Here is a 25540-nt window from a genome sequence, read left to right on the forward strand (position 1 = left end):
ACTGGCAGCAGCTTTCCAAAATAACTACGATGGGTGGCTCTCAGACTTGATCAACGGAAACCCAGTCATGTGTATGAAATGCTTTTCGTCACCTTGTCCCACTATCAAGTCAAACCAAGAAATTACAAACGAGATGCAGAAATTATTAGCTTGGCGCATACTTCTCATATGTCTGCCAGTAAAACAAATCAAGCAGCTGTTACTCACTAAGTTATCCGCTCTCACTAATAGTCATACTAGTAACGGCGGGTACTGGCATCTAGTGAACAACATATGGTTTCTTGCATCCATTTAAGATGCTGTTTCACGGCTAACTTCAATTGAGAAGAAAAAACTGCTTGTTCTTGTGAATAAGTACATTACATTATTTACTGTTCCTTTAATCATCAAAATACTAAAAGCTAGACCAAAAGAAAATCATGTAGAGCTCACTGATGCGATCAGCACACCACAGTATGGAAGTTCTGTTGCTTACCCTAGCCGTTTCCAACACCTCTCTCCAAGACTTTTTCCTGATGAAGAGGCTGAGAAGACAGAGCATCACTCCCCACAAATTCCAGCTAGGAACAGCATGGAATCCAGTATTGACCAATGAAATGAAAGTAGGATCCTGGGGAACGTGAAGATAAGTTTTTGTTGCCTTATAAAAAGGACAGAAATGAGAGGAGAGAGCTCACTGTGTTGCCCCCACCCCTTTATTCTTGCAATGAATGCAAATAGGAAGTCTGGTGCCACAGCAGTCATTCTGTAACCATGGGGTGACAAGACCATGAAAAGAAAAAGTCCATACCCTGAGTATGTGGAACAAAAAGGACATGAGAGCCCTTCGTTATAGTTGAGACTGCCTATCTCTGGATTTCTGATTAAGTAAACAACAAATGTCCTTATGTTTTAAGCTACTGGTGGATTTACGTGGATTTTTTTCCTCTTATTCAAAGTCAAAATCATTCCTAATGAAATCAAATGTCATTCTTTATTCCCTGTTTACTACCACAGTAGACCAGGATTATATGCCCAGTACTTTTATTTTTAGGAATCTATTCTAACCCAGGTGGTTTTCTTGGGAGCTTTCCTTTTAACACAGGTAACCCTAATCCCCCAGTCTAATTTCCCTAAGCTTTTTTTTGATCCAGAGGAATACATCTGACCCAAGCTCATGTACAGAATCCTTGGAATTTGTTTGATTATTAAAATGACAAAGATCAGTTTCTCTCCAATGGTTAAAGCTATAAATTGTAAATTTCAGAAACTACTGATAGCCATGTTTTCCATCACGCAGAAAATAACAATCTGCAGTGAGACAAAAAGTAGCAGTTGTGCATGTCCAATTTTTACACTGGGACTGACTAGATACTCTGAATGAGCTTCTCAATTGAAACACAAAAAAGCTAGATGAAATAGTTAAACACACAAAAATATGTAAACAGTGAAGAAGAGCACTAGTTGGGAATCCAGAGAGGTCAACAGCAAAGAGAACGCAAGACCCCCGGAAGGTACACCAGTCCTCAAGCCAGCACTCACCCTGTGGTTACCTGGAAAACCTGGTGACTGTAGGCTTCCATCCTGATTACTATGCTGGGTACAGGAGACAAAGCTTTGAGCCTACTCATGGTCAGAAGTCTTCTAGGAGACTCTTTCATAAAGCTTGGGCTCCCAAGGAGTTATACTTCCAAAGCTATGGTGAGTAACAAACAAAGCTACTCTGGTAGTTTTATCTTCACTTTGGCACTGGGTTTAGGAGAGGAAACTCTCTTACTAATTCATAACCCCAAGTGGGCTGTCATACTGGTTTGTTAGCCAGATTTACACTAGGTAGGAAATCCTTACCCTCCAAGCAGAAAACAAAACAGGATTAAAGAAACCCTTAGGCAGAGAATTTGATTTAAACTAGTCCTGAGTTGTGGCATCTCCAGCAACTGGCAAAAGGGAACAATTTTCTCTGAAGGAACATAGCTTTAACCCAGGCCTCAAAGAGTTCCCACAGGTGAAAATCCAAGAAACATAACTAACATTCAAAAATCACAAAACACACGTGCAACATGTAATAAGAAGTAAAAGAGCAGCTTGAAAACATGGAGGACTGTGGAGGAATGACCAAACGTTTTTAGAAGATACAAACAGAAATTTTAGAAATAAAAAATGTAATTGAAATTCAACTCTCAGAGAAGAAAGAGTAGAGCAGAATAGAACAGAATGAACAAAGAGCAGAGGAAATTATCCACAGTACAGGCTAGAGAGCAAAGATGGAAAAGATGAAGAAGTTAAGAAATAGGGCCTAACAAAGTTCCGGAAGGTAACAGACAGTCTAGGCAAGGAAGTATTCCAAGAGGTAATGGCTCAAAAAATAAATAAACCTTTCAACCTAGGAATCTAACAAATATCATTCAGGATAAATGAAAATCAACACCAGGAATCATTACCAATAAAACTGCAGAAGAGCAATAGCAGAGAGCAGATCCTAAAGCCAACCAGAGAAAAAAGATCCAAGCTTCTGCCAATTGCTTTTACCAGCAAAAGTGGAACCCCAAAAATGGTGACACTTAGAAAAAAAGTATCCATTTACCCACAATTCTGTACCAAGCAAAACTACCACTTGAGAATCAAAGTCAAATTTTTCAGACAAAGTAAAGTGAGTATATTTGAACAATAAGAGAATTTACCACAGACCCTCCAAATTCTACAGGATGTTCTTGACGCAGAAAGATAATTATCCCAGAAAGACGGTCTGATAAATACTAAAATGTAAATTAATTTAAAAATGACAGTACTGGGGGGAGGGCAATAGCTCAGTGGTAGAGTGCGTGCTTAGCATGCACGAGGTCCTGGGTTCAATTTCCAGTACCTCTATTAAAAATATATATACAGAAAGAGAATAAAATCGTATCTAATATGTGAGCTTAGATAAAAAGTAAACTAGTAACAAGAGCATATACTCAGAGGGAGCGATAGGAATCAAAACATTCTATGGTCCTCACTTCGTAGCAGAAAAAAGTAATAGTTATTAACATTAGGCTTAATTAACTAGATACACTAAAGTATCTTGAGTAACTGCTATAACAAACATGTGAAGTGTAACTCTTGACCTAGTAGAGGGAAAAAATGGAACGGAGAACAACAATAAAAAGCCTTCAATGAAACTTAAAGAAGGCAAGAAAGGAAAAAAAAATTCAGGAAAAAAAACTGAAGTAAAGAAGAAAAACACAAACTAAGTTTGTAAATTCAAAACCATCAGTAATGACAGCAAAGGTACACAGACTAAACATTCCAATTAAGAGACAAAGATGGCTACTTAGTTTAAAAATTGGTCACAAAAGTTTAAAAATCTGGTTATAAGAGGCTTAGGAGAGACTCTCTAAAGCATAATCACAGAAGTTACACCAAATAAATATTAACGAAAACAATTCTGGTGCAGGTTTATTAATAACATACAACAAAATTTAAGACCTATAAGAGATAAAAATATTCCCCACATAATGATAAAACATTTAATTTACCAGGAAGTTATAACAATTTTCTAAGCGTTAGCCTTTACTGACATAACTTGAGTAAACTAAAAACTAAAAAAAGAAAGAAAGAAAGACAGACAGACAGAAAAACTTAAAAACTGCAAGGCAAAATTACAAACCAACTGTCACAGTGGGAAATTTTTAAACCTTTTTCAAACTTTTGCATACAGTAAATTTCACTGTATTTTTCTTTGGTATGCGTTTTAACATATACATATACTGTATAATCAACCACCACAATTACGAGGTAGAACAACAGTTCCATAACCCCAGAAAATTAACAGTGGAAAATTTTAACAAATCCTTTGATAGAGCCAGCAGACAAGAGACAAACAAACAAACAGAAAAACGAATGAATTCATATATAGAAGATTGCACCCCAGGCTTGGAAAAAGTATATTGTTTCCAGCACAGTGCAACAGGTAGAAAAATAGGTCGCATGTTTAGCCATAAAGTGAGCCTCTCCAGGTTTAAAGAACTGATGTGATACAGATCGTATTATCTAACCAATATACAACTAAGTCATAAATTGATTTTTAAAAAGAACTGGAAATCCCCCATACAGTTGGAAATGTGAAATACATAAACAGCTCAGAAGAAATGATAGTAGATATAAAAAAGTATTTAAAATTCAGTAAGAATAAAAAACACTACATGTCAAAATACGAAGGATGCAACTAAAGCAATATTAAAGGAAATTTATAGCTTTAGATGCTTCAGTTACAACGTGAGAAGGGCTCAAAATTTGTAGTTAATCATCTGACTAATAGAGTAGCAAAGGGAGGGAAGGTGCAGCTCATGTGGTAGAGCGCATGCTTAGCATGCCTGAGGTCCTGGGTTCAATGCCCAGTACCTCTTCTAAAAATAAAGAAATAAATAAAGCTAATTACCTCCCCCTACCAATAAATAAATAAATAAATAAATCACTCTTCCAAAAAAAATTTTTAAATTAATTTAAAAAAAATTAAAGAGTGGTAAAGGAAGAACGGAAAAAATTCAAAGAAAGAATAAAGAAAATAATAGGCAGAAATTAATGAATTGCAAAACCAACCTACAATAGAATCAATAAAGCCAAAATTTGTTTCTTTGAAGACTCACAAGGCAGAAAAACAGCCCAGAACTTAGCTGGAAAAAAAAAGAATGCATAAATAAATAATATTCAGAATACTAGTACAGTAATCCTGCTGATACTGTAACAAATTACCAAAATTTGGCAACTTAAATTAACACAAATCTATGCCCTCACTGTCAGGAAATCTAAAAGTAAAGTGTGAGCAGGGCTGCATTCCTTCTGGAGACTTTGGGGAGAATCCACCTCCTGGCCTCTTCCAGCTTCCCGCACTCCCTGGCTCACGGCCACATCCCTGCAGGCTGCTGCTTCCACCCTCTCAGCTCCTACTCCTAACCCTAATCCCCCTACTTCCCTCCTGTAAGGCGTCCTAGGATTGCATTTGGCACACCGAAAAATTCAGGATACTCTTTCCATCTCAAGATCCTTAATCACACCCGTGAAGTCCCTTTTGTCAAGTAAGGTAATATATTCACAGGTTCTGGGGATTACAAAGTGGACACCATGAGGGAGGACTCTTAAACCCACCACAGGGACCAAACCAGACACTTCAGGGATTGACAAGATAATAGAAAGATACTACAGGTTTGAAAACTTAGATGGCAAGGGGTAAATTTCTAGAAAAAGACAACTCACAAAACTGACCCAAGAAGAAAGAGCCCTTTAAAGACATAAGAATACTGGTAAGTAGTTAATCTTGACATAAAGAAAATATATAGCTTTTTATACTTTCAAGGAATGGATCATTTCAATGCTACACAAACTCTCCCAAAGAATAGGAGAACAGGGAACGCCGCACAACTCAGTTTAGAGTGTAGTATAACCTTGACGCCATAATGAGATGAGAACAGGACAAGAAGACAAAGTAACTGATGTGCAGAGACAGGAAGAGACTAAAGGTGGAGACAGGCTGCTGAAGATACTCAGAGCCTGAACAGGTCTTTCCTGACAATCTGCTGCATCTCTGCCCTGGATACAATTCAGTTGTTCAGCAAGGGTTGTTTGAGCCAAAAAAAACCCCTTTTTGTTGAGCTAGTTCAAGCTGGCCATCACCCAGAACTGAGAGTTCACCGTTTCACCAACCAACCTGACACATTCAACCTCTTCAGTGATACTTGCTAAGTATCATCAATTCAATCACCCACGTTAATGCAAGGGCCTGAGGACACATGGGTAGGGAAAGCCAAGTCAACCAGAAGGACTTTAACATTTATGCTGTCACTTTCAGCAAAGCTTTCTAACTGCATTTTTTTTTCTTAAGCTATTATTAAGATGCATTCAAATGATTTGGGCACAGTGACCTGATGGAACAGATGGAAACAACGAATATCAGGGAAACAAAACCATGTCTAGAACTCAACATTCTCCAAGAACAGTCCTCAAAGTAGTCCTCACTCTTCTGTCCTCATAAGATTGCAAATTGCTCAAGGGCAGAGACCATTTCTATTCGTTCAGGTAGATGACCTTGTAAATAGTTGAGAAGCTTGCACAATCCAATGACCTTAGAGACTGTTTCTAAGAGTCTTGCCAAGGACATATTTTCCATTGCAACAGTTAAGATGCCAATAGAGAAACATGCACAATGGTGAAAAAAGTCAAGTGGAAACACTTGATAGCCCCTTAAGAGTACTCCACACTTCAAATTCTATTCAAGAACTGTTTTAAGGTAAAAAAGCTGAAACCATAAAAGTGAAATTGAGAAGGAGAATTTATCAAAATGTTATTGATAAGAAGATCCAAGGGGAAGAGTATAGCTCAGGTGGTAGAGTGCATGCATAGCATGTATGAGGTCCTGGGTTCTGGGTTCAATCCCCAGTACCTCCTCTAAGAATAAATAAATCAATCTGATTACCTCCCCCACCGAAAAAAAAAAAAAAGGGGGGGGGTGTGTGTGTAGCTCAAGCAGTAGGGAGCATGCTTGGCATGCCCAAGGTCCTGGGTTCAATCCCCAGTACCTCCTCTAAAAATAAACAAACCAACCTAATTTCCTCCTCCCATAAAAAGAAAGTAAAATTAATTAATTAATTAATTAAAAAAAAAAAAAGAAGATCCAGCAGGGGGAGGGTACAGCTCAAGTGGTAGAGCAGATGCTTAGCATGCATGAGGTCCTGGGTTCAATCCCCAGTACCTCCGCTAAGAATAAGTAATTAACCTAATTACCTCCCCCAACCAAAAAAAAAAAAAAAAAAAAAGAAGAAGAAGAAGAAGAAGATGATGATCCAGCAATGAAAGCTCCAGAAAACCCTGAATCACGTAGTCAATCAGTTATAAACCTGGTGAACAGATAAACTCAACTGCATCCATGCAGCACCCACGGTAGGCAACAGAAAAATGAGATAAGAATGTCAACTAGGGAACTGAAAGTACATCCTGAAACTCACTTTGCTCCAGGAATGTTACCAGATCTTTCTGAAATGACACAATACTGGTAACATTTTCAGCCACTGCCAAGAGGTAAATATTGTGGTGGACCATACTACGTAGGTGACAAGAGATGCCAAATTCTGCGTAATCTACACACAGATCATTTTCTTGGGGTCAGTCGGTGCTCAATGACTAATGGTCCATGCAGTCGGTGGACGGAGAACACAGCTGTACTCAGAACTCTGGAGGAGGGGCCACAAAGGAGGAGTTGACCCTCTAATCACAGATTAAGCATTCAAAGGAACCGAAGGCTTGAAACTAGTTGCTCCAAATCGGCCAGATTTCACATAGGAAATAACTTTTCAAATGCTGCTCCTTCTCACCAAGCCAACCAGGAGACCACCACCAAGTGTCCTGCTCAGAATCGTGGACCAACCTCAATTTCACCTCTTGCCTTGTGAGTCTGTACCCTGTACGGGATGGTTGGAAATAATGCAAAATGTTCTGTTTTGCTCTCTCAGCAAGCTTTTATACTCATTCCTGACTGATCTGAAAATAAAGTCAATGATAACATTAAAAAAAAAAAAAAAAGAAAGAAAAGAAAAGAAAGTTCTTCTAGCTGACAAGAGACCAGTCAAGGACGATGATGGGTTTCCTTCCTCCCCCTGCCCAGATTAAGGGACAGCAGTCCCCTGGGCTTTTACATCCTTGTGTAATATTTAATTAAATACTCTGTTCTTACTGGTTTATGTACTAGGGAACACTAATTTTAGAAAACCGATTAGCTAGTTCTTTCTAACTCTATGTTATTGTAGCTAAGGTCAAATTTTTCACTGAAACTATGGCAACAAAACCCCAGTATTCTTTGTCGACAAGACTGAAGCAAAGTTCTCAAGAGCAGGCCTCTACTTGATGGCTAAACCTAGGCTGGATTATCCTATTTTCTACCTTTACCTGAAATGCCGTGTTTCTGAGAATGGATGTGGGAGGGCAGGGGGCGACCTCAGTCCCAGAAACTTGCTAGTCTAAGTCCAAGTGAGCTTATATATGTGTCATTACTGATAACATTTTTAGACACATACAATTTTAGCCGCACAAAACATCCAGACATTTCAGAAGCACCCAAATTGGAACTCAAATGTACCCGGAAAAATACCAGACGAAAAAAGGAACTTCTAAACGTCAATAAGAGAAATAAATTGCCCAACTTATTTTCTTAAATTATTGCAACTGCTCAAATTAGATTTTTTCTGCACTGACCTCTAGCTATTGCTGTGTGAGGGGAAAATGGTGGATGCTTTGAAGGAACAGAATCTTCTCCCCACACCTGTGGCCACTCTCCACTATTCTCCCCAGCCCAGTGCCTGTGGACACAGCACAATTTCTGTCTTCTCCAGAGGCCGTGCTGGCCTCCACCTTGGCCAGTACTAATGAGGAAGCAGCCACTAGACGTCCCTTCTCCTGGGAGCTTGGCTGTCCTTACCACCAGGTAGACAATGTCACTCTGCAGGCTGACTGGCAAGCACCCCCTCTGAACTTACAAAACAAACACACCGCAGGGTGGGGGGGTTTCAGGAAGACAGCAGACTGGCAGTATCTGCCTCCTGTCTGTCAAGAGTGGTTGGAAAGCCTGCTGCTTGGGTTAAGATAAACACAACTTCCTCTCTCGGCTGGGCCTGTAATTCTATACAGAAGGCAGGATTGCCATCTCCAGCAAACGTCCCATCAGTAACTGAGGCTCCGATCAAGGCCTGTCCAAGGAGAGAAAGGCCTGGTGGTTTGTCTTCAGCTGGCTACAGCTCCAGAGCTCCCTCCTGATCATGAACACACCCAAGAAAATAGGAGAAATTCAGAAAGGAGGAAGAGTGTCTGGTCATGGATACCTCTGCACGCTCCATATACTGAAGTTCTAAAATGGACAGATCAATATCTGAAGGGCCGTGTCTGATCTTCCTAAGAAATGTCCAAGGTGCTAATTGCTAAACTGAGTCACAACAGCTATTCAGCTACTACGTACTGAGTGCTGAGTTTGTGCGAGGCATGCTGCCAACTGTGTTATAAACACACATCATCTCATCCTAAAATATCCCCATTCATTCTATGTGACTATGAACCAGAGTGACCAGGTGGGGAAACAGGGTGTCGTGAGGTCAGGTAGCCTGCCATGGTCACACAGCTAATCAGACATGGGGCAGGGGCTGGAGCTGATGTCTGAGTCCTGAGCCTGCACTCCTAACCCCTCTGCCTACAGCCCCCACCCCGATACCTCTGACCTATTGATTTAAACCAGACTCAGCAGGATCTTGACTCAGAAAGGTTTCTGGGTTTTCTATTTGTTCACCTTTTCAAATAGTCAATCATTCCCCATTCTTCCACTACTTTGCAGTGCTTTCTACCATTTCAACTGAACACACTGAGCTCCCTGAGAGCTTCCCATTTGGAGAGTGGCTGTCCTCTCCCCAGCTGTTTGCTGACCCGGTGCCCCCACCCACAGGGCTTCCACAGGAAGCAACAACAGAAGACACAGCTGGGTCCTTCGATGGGAAAACACAGACACTTATGGTCAAATGGGATCACTTACCTAACCTCTGTCCTAGAGCAGAAATTCTGTCTTCAAAATCCCTGACAAATAGTCAGTCCCCTATGAATGAGGGGAAGCTCAGGAATTTGAAGCAGGCCTCTTCCCTGGGCAATTACTCAGGACTTATTATAGTCATAAGCACTTGTCTAAAATCTAGAACTCTGCCTCTGGTCACTTTCCTCCTCTGGACTTAATTCTCCCTTGTTCTGGGCTCAGAACACCCTCGTCCAGCGTGAAAAGAAGACAAATGTCAGTGGTCCCTTAGGGTTTGAATCAGCATGGTGGTGGTTTGTCAGAAACGCAGAGTCGCAGGCCTCACCCACACTTACTGAATTTGAATCTGCATTTTAACAAGATCCCAGGTGCACATTCAAGTTTTAGAAGCAAAGCCTTAGATGTTTCTCTTCATTCATTCTACCAATATTGAAGAGCCTACCTCAGGCCAGGGCCTCAGAGGAGACAGGCACAGTTTTCAGACCTCACAATTCATGGTGTGGGTAGGAGTGAAGTCATAAACCACAATGATAGCCAACCATTTCACGGCATTTAACACAGGCCAGGTGCTCCTTCAAGTGCTGAGCAGGGACTGGCTCCTTTCATCCTCGCAAAAACACCGTGAGGCGCATATAATTATCTTCCCATTTTCAGGATGAGGAAAAGGAGATAGTGAGATGTTCGATAATGTGCCCACGGTGACATGACCAGCAAAAAGCAGAGCTGAGAGTCAAACCCAGGTGGTCTGGCCCCAGGGTCTGTGCAAAGGAGGAGCAGCATTTGTGCACACAAGGGGTTGGCAAAGACAGTCCACAGGGTATGCCTGAGTCTGAAGGATGAGTGAGCATTAGAAAGACTGGTGGGGGCTTCCAGGAGGAGTAACAGAGATGGCGTGGTCATTTCAGAGAGAAGAAAGAGGACCTGCAAAGACTCAGAGCACAGAGCAAGTACCACGGACTCCCAGGACGAAACTCATCAGTCTGGCCGGAGCACAGCAGTGGAGAGCAGGCTGCAGGTGAGGCTGAGAAGTCAGCCGGGTGACTCAGGCAGGACCCTGCGAACCCTGAAAGTACGTCCTTTATCCTCAGCACAACTGGGGAACCAACGAGGACTCCATGCAACAGCAGGAGACCCGCACTGACTCCTCTCTCCGCAGTGAACGGACTGCAGGGCCCCACACTCAAGCACAAAGGAGGCAGAGAGGCAGAGGCAGAAACCAACGAGGCCACTGCAGCAAAGATGAGAAATGCTGTTGGTCAAACTCGTCTAACATGTCTGACGTTCTCTCAGTGACTCACTGTTTTGCATGAACATAACCGTTTTTGGATCTATCCTCCTGGTTACCCCTCCTCTACCTTCCTCCCCCCAAACAATATTCTCTTAAGAGGCCCCAGATGTTTCCTGAGAAGCACAACTCCATTAGTTCACTTGAGGGGTTGGTAGACACGTTGTTAAGAACTCGCCAGACGTGGGTTCAAATCCCCAGTTCAGCTTGGTTACTGACCCTCCCCGGGTTCAGGGTGCCCAACCGTAATATGGGGGTAACACATCACCACACCACAGGGATGCCCCCGTGGTCAAGAGCAAAGGCATACCAAGACCTGCCGGAAGACCAGGTACAAAGGAGGAAGGGACCTAATCGCTGTTTGTATTTCATCATCATGCGCTGAATGAAGCCAAGGAATCTCAAAACAACAGGCACGAGAGAGACAAAAGATCAAACACTGGATGAAGGCAGTCCACATTCCCGGGAGTAGACGAGTCAACTCCAAGAAATCTTTTCAGAGATCTTTCCAGACTCGGGTAATTTGGAGACAGATGATAGGACAGCATCAGGCATCTGAGTAAAAAAGATCAGCCTTCACTGGACCTAAAATGTCACTGGCGAAAAACACTGCAAGCACTGGGAACAGCAAAAACCATTTTAGAACAAACAGTAATGCCTTTTCAACCAGCTTCTAACCAAGGACCAGCAGGACTCCAGGCACTGGGCCAGGAGGTCAGGGTAAGCTCTGGCCCCTCCAGGTGCTCCAAAGCCTAGCTGGGGAGACAAAAAATAGAAGACAGCTGTGATACATACTATACTCCAGGTTGTAAAGTTAGCATTTATCTCCAGTACAGAGACATTTGCTCCTGTGTCAATGCATTGCAGAATGTCCTATTTGAGGGGAGTAGACGGGAAAATTGAAGAAATGCAGTGGTTCAGCAAAGGGATATCTGAAGGCCCATCTCCTTCCAAAGGCAGTTTAGAGGAGGTAATAAAAGGAAGGTTCCTGATGTCAGACTGTTTGGGTTCAAATCCTGGCTCTGCCATTTTGAGCTTTATAATCTTGGACCAAACACTCAACCTCATGTGCATCAGTTCCTCATCATAAAAGGAAGGCAAGACTTTATAGCTCTGTAGCTTCCTTACAGGGTTGTTATGAGGGTTAAATAAACTAATGTATGTAAAGGAAATACACAAATTAAATAGATTAAATTTCATTAACATATGTAAGCACTGTATGTGGTTTCACTATTATTTGCACTTATGGAAAACAGACTACCATTAATTACACAAGGCGATAGGACCAAAATAAAAATTTTTTTAATCCATGGCCCAAACACAACAGCCTAGAAGATAGTGTTCAAACATAAACTGAGGGTATGTCTCAATCTTAATTTTGACACAGAATGGCTCTTTGAACTCAGGAAACTTCCTAAATCTAATTTCCTCATCTGTCGAAAAAGGAAGGGACAGAGTTATCATAAGCTCAAGTGATTCACTATACATTTTCATCAGTGCTCTGAAGACAGGACTGTAAACGCCTTCGCCAAAAGACACAGTCCTTAGTCAACCACTATGTTCTGCTTTCAGGAGAACCATAAAACAGTATGACAATATGACCCTATTATACTTGCTTGCTGTCCAAGTCAATTTTGTCCTCAATGGAGGAAGCCACAACAGCAACACTGAGATTCAATTAGATGACAAAGAAAACCTATCCGTCACACTGGAAGCATTTTAAGCATATAGAGTTGAAATTTGTTCTCCATTAGCCAATGAATTATTATGAATAAATGAATATAAAACAGGGGTAATGGAGTCTACTTTCCATGGGTGACTCAGCTACTCAAAAAAGGAAGCTATCCAAGGCAACAGAGTGAAAAGCTCTCTCGTGCCCATGCACAGGATGCCCGGAGCCTTCAGACGTGAATCTCAAAGCTTTGAGCAAGTGGGCAGGAATCCAGCAAGGGCCACGCGCAGTGTGTGGTACTCCAGTATAATCAAGCAGCAGGCATCGCCCCAGTGGTTGTGTAACACGCTGTGAGCATTCTGTGTTGCCCGGGGAATTGATTTAAATTACAGTGTTGGTCCTTTTAGATGGAGTTTGTGGGTGCAAGATTGAGATAAGCTGGTAAATCTGAAATGAAGATTATTTAAAAAAACCTACTAATCTTTTTATTAAATTTGAATTGATTTTGTGAATACAGAGCAAGTTGCAAGAGATTTTCTTACAAAGCAGCTGCAAACACACACACGCACACACAAAAACCCTCCAATATGCCTCAAGGCATATACCTGACAAGCACCTTAAATAGTTTTTTTTTCTGCCTTATTTAATAAGACAGGCAGAAACTCAGTCCCACTGTGAAAGGCCCATCGTGGATTAGAATCAGAAGAACAAACAAATCTTAACTGAGGCCCTCCTCTTTGCATGTGGGTATTTAAAAGTAAATAAGATATGGGTCCATTCCTTTGAGGCCTTGCCAAAAGGAAAAAAAAAAGTAGGAATAATGTTGCTTAGCAACAATTAAGGCAGTGTGCAGCGAAGGAGAGTGGAAAGAAACCTAAGCCCGGGAGCTGGTTATGGCCACCCTAGTCCAGATGACCTTTGTGACCCAAGACTCAGGCTGTGCCCCAGTTTGGCCTTAGAATAAGGCCTGGCTGTTTCCACCCATTCGTCTTATTCTGCCAAAGAAGATCTGTAATCCCAAAGAAATAGAAACCTACTTCTGGACAACACGAGGCTCCTGGACTTCAGTGCTTTCTTATGAAATGTTAACTGGCCTGCTTCTGACACTGATCACAGTGGGTCAAAGCCGGAAGGCATCTTGGAAGTCACTTCACCTTAACGCCACTTAACAGATGGGAAAACGGAGGCCTTGAGAGATGAAATGACTCCCCCCTGGTATCACAGCAGCTAGGGATACACACTGGGCTGGAGGCTAGCTCTCAGGACAAATAATGCTCTCTACTTCAGCCGTAGCAGCTTTCCTGCACCAGCTCAGAACCATTCCCCACCTCAACCTGAATCACAGGTAAGACCGAGATCGGGTAAGCGGGTTTCCGACGCTCCAGTGCTTTTCATCACTAGATCACGAAAACGTCCTTCTTATCTGAGGCCCCTGTCAAAGCTGCTGGGAAGTTCCAGGCCGATTCACAAACAGCTGCACGAGATGGGAAATTCTTCTTTCTCTCTCTCAACCAAGCCACTGACTAAATCCACAAGCCCCTTAACAGGTGAGCTGACATGGTGCAGGCACTCTGGGACCAAAGAAAGGAAGAGTCCACTGAAAATGAAAAGGCCCTAAGTCTGACCCTCAAATTCACAGCCATGCTCTAGATCCAAGAATGGTCTGTCACCGCTAACCCACACGCGGCCCATCATTGCCAACCCACATACTCTTCTTCATCCCAGGATCATCCTGAGACCACGACTCTCAGGCTTCATTCTTTTAAAAGGAACACATGCTGAGCCATCAGGAGTTCTCCGCCCACATTTTACGCTGGAGTCGCCCAGAGACAAGGTTACCCTGCCCCAGACTAGATGCACATTCGCACTACAAACAGGATTCAAATCACGTTGCAGGCCACGCACTGTGTATCCCACAGCTTGTCCTGGTGATAGTAAAAAAAAAAAAAAAATGTATTAAGTCAAAGGATCCAAGGCTTCTGTCTTCCCACTGCGCTTTCTTCCTCACTTACACGGTCCTAAATTAAAGCTAGAAAGAGCTTGGGCAGACAGCAGCAAAGTAACAACCTGGTCCATTCTCATTTAGACACTGCAGATGATGGGGCCACAGCTTGCAGGAACCCTTGTGCTCTGTGTGGGGGAGGGTCCTGAAGGCAGACAGGGGACAAAGCACTGGCCCCAGGCCTTTGGAAGAGGGTTCTGAGCGGACTCAGACACCCACATTCAAGTCACGTGATTCTGGGCCAGAACCCCAACCCTCGCCAGCCAGAATGGCATCAGGCATAACGCAGCTGCACCCTGGGCCGAGGAGGTGTGCAGAGCCCGAGGACAGAGTGCACGTGCGGGTGCCATCTTCGGCTCTGCCCCAACAAACCACGGGACTACAGGGACGACTTTCATAATTTACAAAAAGGCACTTCACCTGTGGGGCATCCACTTGCGTATAAACAGCTGCCGTGCGGACAACAGATCACTCTCAACAGGTTCCTTACTGATTTTTCCTGTGCACTGGCATTGACTGCCTTGGGAATGTCTATCTTTCCTCCCTGGAGTATGAATGGCTGGTGCAGACGAGGCATCCAATAAATGTTTGTGGAAGGAATGATAATCATTCTCAGAAGCGACATTTACCTGACAATGGGCAAGTTATTCAGTTTCTCAGGGCCTCCATTTCCTCATCTGTGTACTGAGAACACTGATACCTACACCTCACAGGGGGGCTACACCGATTAAAAGAGACAATCCAACATAGAGGAAACCCACAACAGACAGCAACAACAACAAAAAGAATAAAAATAAAGTGACAATCCGTAAGAAGTACTTTGCACAAAGCAGATGCTCTGTTAACGTTGGCTGCTGTTATTTATAATTGAGTCTGTTTCTCCATGACACCTTAAGACTCCCAAAAGCGGGGGGGGGGGGGCTGTGTATTCAATTCATCGTGTCTCCCCTCAGCACCAAGGCCAGCAGCCGGTACACAGTAGGACCTCCACGCTGGTTGAGCTGAACACTCATTTTTGTAACACATTAACTTAGTGGATTATTGTGCTTGAAACCAGCCTGACTCGGGGAGAAAGAGGAGACACAGGGGACAAGGGGGACACTTACCAAGAACATCCACACTTTCAGCCTGACCTCTGAGCTCTCCCCAGTTCATGTAAACCACTGAACAGCATCAGCATGCTTGCTTTCTCCTCACCTTTCCCTGCCCAAACTCCTTCTCCATCTGCAACTGTGAGTTTCCCTTCAAACACCTTTTCTTCTGAAACTAAAGGTTCCAGTACAAGGTTAAAAACCTCTCATGCCTTGGTGACAATGATATGGTAGCATCTGTATAAGATCAAGAATTTGGGGCCAAGATTGGCCTCATGACCTAAACGGAGAAGATCAAGTTTTGAGGGCAAGAACCTGACTGTTGTCTCAATCTGGAAAAGAGATCACACAATAAATGGCAGCATCGACACCAAAGCCTGTCTTATTTCCACAAAGCCCCAGTCCTTATGTGTACTCCAACAAGGCTGGTTTTATTTACAATAGCAGAGATTCTAGGATCGCAATGGACAATGGTTGTTAGTTTCCACCTTTCCCTTGTAGAAGATGCCAGCATATTTAGTAGGGGGAAGGGATGAGTGGGAGTGAAAAGGAAAAGATACTACAGAGAAAGGAAATCACTAACCACAAAGTTTCTATTCCCAGTTTCAATCTGATGTTTGCCTTCCCTATTCGTTTAAGATTATGGGAAAAAGTAACATAAATCAGAAAGAAAAGAGATTCCGTCTTCACTTCCATGGACACTGGGGCTTTAAAATGGTACCATATTAACAAAAAGACCAAAGTAACTGAATTATTCTATATCTCAGCTCTTCTCATCACCTAGAGGACAGGGCCACTGTCCGAAGTTCATTTGGATAATGAAAAAGACTTGGCTTCTGTGAAACAGAGGTGCAGTCAATCTTTTCTTCCTACAGACAATGTCAGGGGCAGGAGATACATTCAAAGGAAACACACACAAAAAAGCAATTCACTTGGAAATGTACTTTTACTCAAGAAAGAAGCAAGTGTGTTCAATAGCTTAGCTCTTCTGCATCTAGTGTGAAGAATAACAGCTACCAGTTGCTGAGCAAGTCTCGTGGACCCGAGTATTCTATTTGGCTCTTTTATGTTATCTTCAACCCTGTTATCTTTAGGAGAAAGGTATTCTTTTTCCCCTTTTCCTAAGTAAGGAAACCAGCTCAGAACTTTAAGTCATCAGGGGGCAGGTGGGTATAGCTTGGTGGTAGAGTGTGTGTTTAGCATGCATGAGGCCCTAGGTTCAATCCCTAGTGCCACCACTAAATAAATGAACCTAATTACCTCCCTCCGGCCTGTCCCTCCCCGATAAAAGAAATTTAAGTCATCTATCAAGCTCACTCAGCTTGTACAAGGGAACACTGGGCCGCACATCGAGGCCCATGGGGTCCATGTGCACACCCCTGCCTGCAAAAGCATTTAAAGACAAAAAGAGAAGTCACATGTAATTATTCTCCTATCATCCAAGAATTCACAAATAGTGCCTTTCCCTTCTGCCACCAGTTATGAGTATCAGGCTCTGTACTAAGCACTGAGAATGAAAAAAATAGGAATAACTAAGGCTTACTGAGCCCTTAACTAAAGGCCAGGCTCCCTCAGGACTAAATTCAGAACACATTTCATCTTCATAATAGCCTTACGAGGGAGAGACTGATACCATCTCTCATTGTACAGATTAAAAAACTGAAGTTCAGAGAGGTTAATCATGCAATTTGTCCAGGGTCACAGAGCTAAGGATTAGTGGAGCTTGCATTTGAACCCAGGAAACCTGGTCCTACAGCCTATGTTACTAACCACGAGGGTGGCAGGCTTCGAGGGGAGCTCAAAAAAGTGAAAACCCAACGTCAGAAGCCACGGAGGGTATTCCATAAATAGGCCTTTGATTTCCATTTACTCAAGAGCAGGTTATGATGGTTCTCAGTATAGGAAATAACTTGGCAAGGAAACAACGGAGGCAACAGCAAACCCAAATGACGAAATGCAGCTCTGTTGATTGTTCGGTTAAAGACTCCATCATCCTATCCCGGCCACTTGCCAGCATCTCGCTTTTCCATGGGTGTTTCTTAACCTTCAGGGTGCAATGGCATAGCAAGGAAATGCACTAGAAATGCCTCCAAATTGCCCAACTGCCCTATGCACAACTTCTAAACATCAAAATGACTTCAACTTCAAAATATACTTGTATTTGGAAAGGCAGTGATCCTTTTCAAATGAGAGAGCTTTCTCTTCATTTTAGAGGGAAAAAAAGTCTCAAAGGATGCTACGCCAAAATTGAAGGGCTGCTTGGGAAAACGTTTAAATCCTCCTCACCTGGGTTCCAAGGTGAATGAGATCTCAGCACTGCGGTGGCTGCAAAGGGAGGCCTGCCTGGGCCCCTCACCTGAGGGCAGAGGGCCTCTGGCTCACCACGAGGAATTTAGGCAGCCCTGACCCATATTCACGAAGCCTGCAGCAAAGCTTGTTTTGAGCCAGATTTCCCACAAGCACAAAGCACCTAGAACCTAGAAACCTTTATTTTTAATTTATGGGGAAAGACAGCCAACAAGTCAGGTCACTGTCACATGGCCATCTGTGGACCCAGGCCCGACCATAAACACAGAATTTGATTCTCTCCAAATGGCCTCTCTCACACTGTTGCTTTTATCTCAAAACAGCCCCTTTCAATCAGCCACCAGATATACATCTAAGAACCAGGCACTTCTACCCTAGTGCCAGGAAAATATATATCACTCTGACTTCTCCTGGCTATGGTCCTGTTTATTTTAACGTCCTAAACCTGTATTCAGAAAGCCACGGGTTAAGTTTGTGCAGGACGTTCACATCTTTCCCAGGTCCCTTTCCCAGCTTCCAGAGCCTGTGTGTAGAACGGGATAGGAGCTCACACTGAATCCAGGCAGTAACCTCCACATTCCTCCACTGGGTCCCAACTGCAAAAGCCACACATGGGCCAGCTCTCTGCTGCCTAATAAAGCCAGCAGTTTACAGCCCAGGCTCTGTTAGCAGTGGTTGTTAACCTAGGCTGCACAAGAGAATCATTTGGGGACCTTTCAGAATATCTCAGGGCCCAGTTATTAAATGAGACTCCCTGGAGGAGGAATTCAGACATGGGTATGCTGGAACACCACCCAGGTGATTTCTCCATGCAGCCCAAGCCAAGAGCCCCGGCTTCTACTCCATCCATCACCAGCTATGCGACCCCAGGCAAGCTACAAGGTTATCTCCATCCTCACGGGGTGGACAGACAAGTCCATGAGCGGCAAATGCTTTCAGAGCCCTTAACACAGTATCTGATGGGGGGAGGACATAGCTCAAGTGGTAGAGAGCGTGCTTAGCATGCATGAGGCCCTGGGTTCAATCCCTAGTACCTCCTCTAAAAATCAATAAAACCTAATTATCTCCCCCACCACCAGAAGAAAAATAATTAAAATAATACAATAAACACAGTATCTGACACCAAGTCCGTCCTTCTCGGCCCTTTTAAGAGAGAAACTGAGACACATTATATCAAAGTAAGGACTGAATTCTAAAAGTGACTGCAATAGTTGGATCAAATCCTTCTGCTGCATTCAGGGCTCTGTTTTGGATGGTGACACAGAGGAGGACTTGAGAAAAAAAAAGGCAGCAGAGGCAACAGGATTCCCCAGGTTCCTGTAACACCAGGCTTACGCCAAAAACTTTTTTTTTTAATAGCCCCCCTCCCCCAACCACCACCTCCCAGGTGAAAACATTCTCTGGATAGCCTCATGCCAACTGGATGCAGCTCAACACTGAACGTCTTCCAAATGGCTTCTCTCCATCTGAACGTCTGCCTCCTATTTTATTCTAATTTCTTTAGCTTTTATCCAAAAAAAGTCAAACACTTTCTAAATCAGCTAGCAATAAGAGCTTATAACTCAAATGCTATAATCTGCAAATGGCAAGGTTTAAGCCCTTTGGGATCGAGGCCATCAGCCAAATACACTAACCCAGTGGGTCTCAGCCCTGGCTATACATAAAAAATCACTTGGGAAGCCTTGAAAAAACGCCATTTTCCAGGCCCCAACCTTGAGAGATTCATTTGATCAATCTAGAGTGGGGCCCTGGGTAGCTGTTTAATTTAAAAACATCCCCTCGATAATTCTACTATGCAGCCAGAGCTGAAAACCACTATCCACAATAACAGCAAAAAATAAAAACAAAATGTTTCTCATCTTCAGATACCAAGTATATTTTAAACACCTCCTGGTATAAATTAAGCTACCTTCCAAGGGAGACATCAAATTCAAGAGACCTAAATAGAAAGCCAACACTGGGAGGCGACCAGCAGGAAGGCTGCCCCGCCCATGCCTTTTAACTCAAAAGCTAAGTTTGATAGTCAAGAAAGGCTCACTCCAAGGCGAGGTTATCTAAGGATATCAAAGCCCCCAAAGGGACACAAAATCTGCAGAAATAATGTATGTTCCTGTGACTAGATCCCTAAATCTGTTTGTTCAGAGACGTATCTGCACCAATTTAAGGCTTTAGACTGAATCAGCACTTACCAACATGCGCTCAACAGACAAATTAAGGACCTAATACAAGACATCCCAACCTTGACACTGAACTTACTGATACACTTTCAAGAGGGCACAAAGCTTGAAATTGACATCAAACTTTTAAAAAGTACATAAGCAAATAAACCTATGATTGCTTAAAAAAATAAATAAATCCACACACAGCAACACACTTCAGCAATTTTCAAGTGAGGCAAGGGACCTACTCTAGGAAGGTTGCCAACTCACCTCTGAATTTCTTGGGTGGATTGTTCAGGTCCCCGGTTTCTGGCTGTACAACACAACGATCATCAACCAGGCTGCAAAGAAAATAAAGATAAACACTGTATCAAGGCAAGTCTAAGAAAGTAAAACCCTAACACTATGCAAAAACCAAATACCCAGGGCTGCTCCTGGGCAAAACTTAGGCTGCCCGTATTCTCCTGGCAGGCGGCTGTTTACACAAGAGGTTTCCGATGCAGGGAGCTAAACCTCAGCCAAAAGCCCAAGGTTCTGCTTCTGCAACGGACACATGAAGCTACTGTTTTCTATGGCTCTTTTCCCTTAACCACATCCACGATCGATGTGAGCCCACCATGCAATGATGCTGAAGTCAGGGGCACAGCAAGGGGTCAGTGCATTCAGTGAATGGTCACTGAGGGGCCGCTCGCTGCCAGGCACTGGGCCAGGCCCTGGGATGTGAGGATGAGTAGGAGCCAGGCCCCTGCCTTCAGGGAGCTCAAGACTCCTTGGTGCAGGAGCCACAAAGACAAACTGGTAAGGATATCACCTGAGGGCTGTAAGAGTAAAGAACAAAATGCAGCCAGAAACTAACTTTGCCCGAGGCCATCTGAGCAGCTGCTGGTAGAAGAGGTCTTACTGCTCCTACTGAAAACTCAGAGGTAGGCGGATGGGAAGAGGGGAGCGTTTTCAGGAGGAGGGAAGTACAAATGCATGGAAGTAAGAAAGGACTTCGGAGCTTCAAAAGCGACTAGAGGGGAAAGTGCAAAAAATTACCAATAAATAACCAGCCCAAAATTATATATAAAGACCCTGTATTTAAAGTGCTGACTGACCAATCTAACCTGTACGAAACTTTTAGAAGAACTGATTTTTAATATTTTTGTTTGAACAGATGAGGAAACTGAAGCTCTGAGGAGCTAAAATGACTTGTCCAAGTTCCTAAAACTGGGATTGGTAGGGTTGGCTCATTTTCCAAGTGACCACAGAACTTGCTTCCAGCTAATATGGTTTTCCAGGGTCTCTCCCATTCGTCTGTCTGCCTCTTATCCCAGGGCAAGGTACCATTAAGTTCTCGGGCCTAACTCTTACTGCTCCTTCCTCCACAATTCCCTGTCACCTCAAGTCCTGCATGTCTTTCAAGGCCCTGATTCAGAGCCCCCATCTTCTCCAGGAAGGCCCCCCCAAGTCTTTCCTGCCCTAGACACTGCCTCTTCCCCTTCAACCGCCCAATCTCACTAAGCTGAAGCACATAAGGTGCACCAGGCTACGAGCTCCCCGAGGGCAGACAACTGCCTGCTTTGTGGCCCAGAAGGTGCCCAGGGCCATTGCATTCCCTTTCCAGGCTGGATGCTCAGTATCTATGTGGTGGGTGAATCAGAGTGTCCACAAGGGCCCACCAGCAATTTGTCTCCTTTAGCTCCAAGACACAAGAGCTCTCTGCATCAGCGAGAGGGACAGTGTGGTCAATGGCCTAAATATTCATGCAAAAATCAAGAGCAGAATATGTAAATATAAAACCCCCACCAAGAACCCCTATGAGCATAAAGTAATGCCACCAGATCTAATTTAGTATGCCAAGAGGGGCGGGGGATGCCTTGGAATCCAGTGTAGGGATGGGTTAATTAATCATCAAGCTCTCAAACAAGGAGGAAAGGGTAGAAGAAAAGGCCCCAGTCTAGCAAAAGAGAATGAGTTGCAGATAGCGCTCGGCCACCTATTAGTAGCACGATGGTAACTACATCATGTCACTCCACCTGGTCTCAGTTTCTCCATCAGTAAAATCAAAGAGCTGGGCTCAAGGATTCTCAAGTAGGAAGATGTTCCTATGACTTTTTGTTTCTTAAATCTATTGATACCAGGTCCCCATCATCCCCAGGCCAACTAAAGCCATGTTCCAGGATGGGACCCAAGAATGTTTTCATTTGTAACAAGTTCTGCAGGTGATTCAGAAGCACTTCTACTGCATGTCACACGCCTGGCTGTCCAAGGTTCTACTTGACTTCTAAAGTTCAGTGAGTCAATAATGCCATGTGGAGGTGAACGCCCCCTGCATAAATGGAAGTGGGCTACAAAAAAAGGAGCTGGATACGAGATCCACAAAATCTGGCAGTCCCTCACCATCATTCACAACGGGCTCTCCCTAAATGTAAAAAATACTGGAAGGAAAAAGGTCAACCTTTATTTGCCAAATCCCTTTTTTACACCAATTATCCTCAAAAATGTGCAGGGAACCAAGGGAATAAATATTCATCTGAAGGAAAGACTAGGGCCCAAAATTCAAAAAAGAGCCATCCTCATGTTAAACGGGGAGACTCTATTATTAATTTGTTCGTAACACTTGAGGAAAACTCTTGTAAAGCAATCTAAGAACAGACGCACTGGAAGGAAGGGAGGTCTAAGATTTCAGGCGCCGGCACAGTGGACCCAGCAACTGACGGGAAGTGAGCCTGGGGGCCCAGAAGGGCAGTGGTGCTGTTAAAAGAGATCAGGGCCATCGAGGAGAGATGGGGCGTAAGGTGTGGCTAAGGTTTAACAGCATCCAGATGAGAGCTGTGGGCACACAGAGAGGAGGGTGGCGAACAAATTCAACCAGAGAAGGGCGGTCAGGGAAGCCGGGAAGGGAAAGCCTGCCGGGCCAAGGGCAACTGTTAGGAGCACTGGTCTCGGGGTCCTGAGTCTTTATAGCTGTGAAACCTTGGGCAAGTGACTTCACATCTCTGATGCTCAGAGGTTTCGCCTCCACAGATAGCAATAATGACAGTGCTCACTGTAAAATGTTGTTTGGGGATTAAAGGGGTGATGTATGTCCTGTAGTCAGCACTGTGCTGGCAACATCCAGAGGACTCACGTAAGTAGATACCAATGCTACTTGTTAGTGCTAAAACATAAGAAGAGGGTGCAAAATTCATGAGGGATGGACAAGGGAAGAGTCAGCCAAGAAGGAAAAAAGGACCATCAGAAAGGCACAAGCAGCAGGACCCTTTGCCAAAAGCCACAGAAGGTAAATTGTGAAGGGTGGGTCTTTAAAGAAGTTTAAAAAAAGGTAAGGACTGAGGGAAAAATCACTGGATTTGGTGATCAGGCACTTGTGGATGACCTCTTTTTAATCAGATGACTTTTGAAAATGTCATCTTTATTCAGAGAGGTCCAAGTAAGCTATAATTCTTTATTTAAAATAACTTGCTCCTTGAGGCTGGAGTGACTGAATGAGAGCCTGAGAATACTCGCTTTGCACAAATACCAGAGAATGAGCAGGCTCTAAATAAGAGCTATGATTAATAGGAAGCTTCTAGCTGCTAGAAGAATGAGGTTCTTGGAGAAGCTGTTGGCCTGCCTTCCCCCCATTTGAGACCAGCTCTTTCCAAATCCAACACCACCACCCTGGGGTCTACCTACTCCTCTCCCTGCAAAGAGTCCTCTCCCCATCTTCACGCTCCTGCTTCTGTCTGCCTTTGGGGCTATTTCACTTCTTATCTCCTCTTCTAGACAATAGGAGTAGGAGGAGAAAGGATAAGATAATCAAATGAGTACATTAGTAAATAGATTTATACCCTTAAAAGCTGGATAAAAAAAATTGAAGAAGGCACAAAAGAACAAAAATCTGATTTACGGAACTTTGTGCAGTGTGTAACTTTCAGATGCATACAGCAATTTGAAGTAGAAAAAGTTCTGCTTCAAAAAAGAAAGATAAGCATCGAAGTTCTGGTCTTTGCTTCTATGACAAACAAGCCACCATTTGAAAATAAAAGCTTTGACGAAGCTCAAGCAGTTCTTTGCAGTCTGTAAATACTAATCCTAAAATGTGTCCAATACACTTAGCACTTTCCCCCTTACAGATGAAGGAAGAGGAAATTATAATAAATTCTGAATTAACAGAATCCTAACTAACGATATCTCACTCTTCCAGAACTGACAGGAAAACAGTATTTTTGTGGAAGAGGTTAAACTTGGCTAACATGAGATTTCATATTCACAATTCCAACCATACTGGGAAAAGCCAAGTAAAATGGGAACATTCTTGTCCTAGAAAAATCACAGTTTTTAAGCTGATGTTATGATGTCTTCAACAAATCCTGCCACACAAGAAATCAGGTGCTCTTACCCCAAGGTGCTAATAAATCCATTTGTCGATCCCTCGGCGTACAGAGAACAAATGTCTCCAATGTGTAGGAAACTAGACATCTTGTCAGACATGTCTTTCTTGAGAATCCTAGGCAAAGTAAAATATGCAACATTAATAGAAGGAAAGAAATGCTCAGAGGGGGAAAACGAGTCACTGAGAATTGGCTTAGCTCAATTTCCCAAAGCATCCTACTTAAAAGTCAAATTTAAATGAGAGTGTGACAGGCAGGCAGTTCACTCAGCCAAGCAGACGTATGCAACATTTTCTCCCACATAGTCTTCAATTTCAGAACATTCCAACCACAATAACGCCTGTTTCTAACAAAACCACACCTGAACCCAATTCTACAAGTTGAGGACCCTCGAAAATAAATAGTGAATATAAAGACGGCAGGGAAGTTGGCCAGGAACTTTGCAGTGATTAAGGAGTTGGAAAGTCTGACTTATGAAACATTAACACATTTAATCTGCCTCAGGGAATGTTCAGTCTGAAGGAAACACCTGGTATAAAACTTGGGTCTTGTCGTGCTGTGGCCGAGGTACCAGAGCAACAAAATGAAATTAATCAGAGGAAGCCTGGTAATAAATACCCCAGAGCTCTAGGGGCCTTTTGAGAATTCAACAACTCTACACATTTCACCCAAATGCTATTTCCATGGCTTTCCTTCTCATCCTTCAGCGGGAAACACTTGCAGAGGGAGAAGGAATCTTAAGCACCTGGTCCAAAACCTTCCTGATGCAGGTAGGAAGAGTAAGGCTGAGGTCAGTGAAGAGCCCTGTCAGCAACACACATAGCTAGTTAGGGGCAGTCCTAGAAAACGCTCTTAACTTCCAGGAAATCTCCATGCATCCCAGCAATCATGATACACACACACACACATAAATATCAACAAAAATATAGACATGACTCATAGAAGCAGCTTTCATCGGGGCCATAAATATTGAGGAGTGGGAGCCAATAATAAAAAGCTACACTGACACTTTAAAAATGAGCTTTGTTCTCTGGGATGTGTGTGAGCTGGTGTGGACAGCTGTGGACTCTCCATCGTTTCCTCAGACGCCTGTATGTAGACATTCAGGGTCACCCAGGTCTTCTCAAGACCTCTCCTCCAAACCCAGACCCA

The 25540-nt window shown here is 43.3% G+C and overlaps 1 protein-coding gene across 2 annotated transcripts in view; it reads right to left on the reverse strand.

The window, feature by feature from the left end:
- ITPR1 (inositol 1,4,5-trisphosphate receptor type 1) overlaps positions 1 to 25540 on the reverse strand; it is a 299832-nt gene that overhangs the window by 253164 nt on the left and 21128 nt on the right. For both annotated transcript variants that reach the window (XM_074344434.1, XM_074344433.1), the window contains exons 3-4: positions 24397 to 24504; positions 20301 to 20371 (exon numbers count right to left, since the gene is read on the reverse strand). In XM_074344434.1, coding sequence (XP_074200535.1) covers positions 20301 to 20371; positions 24397 to 24488 — 163 coding nt within the window. In that variant the 5' untranslated portion in view covers positions 24489 to 24504. The remainder of the gene's footprint in view (positions 1 to 20300; positions 20372 to 24396; positions 24505 to 25540) is intronic.

This window comes from Camelus bactrianus, chromosome 17 (genome assembly GCF_048773025.1).
Source record: "Camelus bactrianus isolate YW-2024 breed Bactrian camel chromosome 17, ASM4877302v1, whole genome shotgun sequence".
In the NCBI taxonomy this organism is placed as follows: domain Eukaryota; kingdom Metazoa; phylum Chordata; class Mammalia; order Artiodactyla; family Camelidae; genus Camelus; species Camelus bactrianus.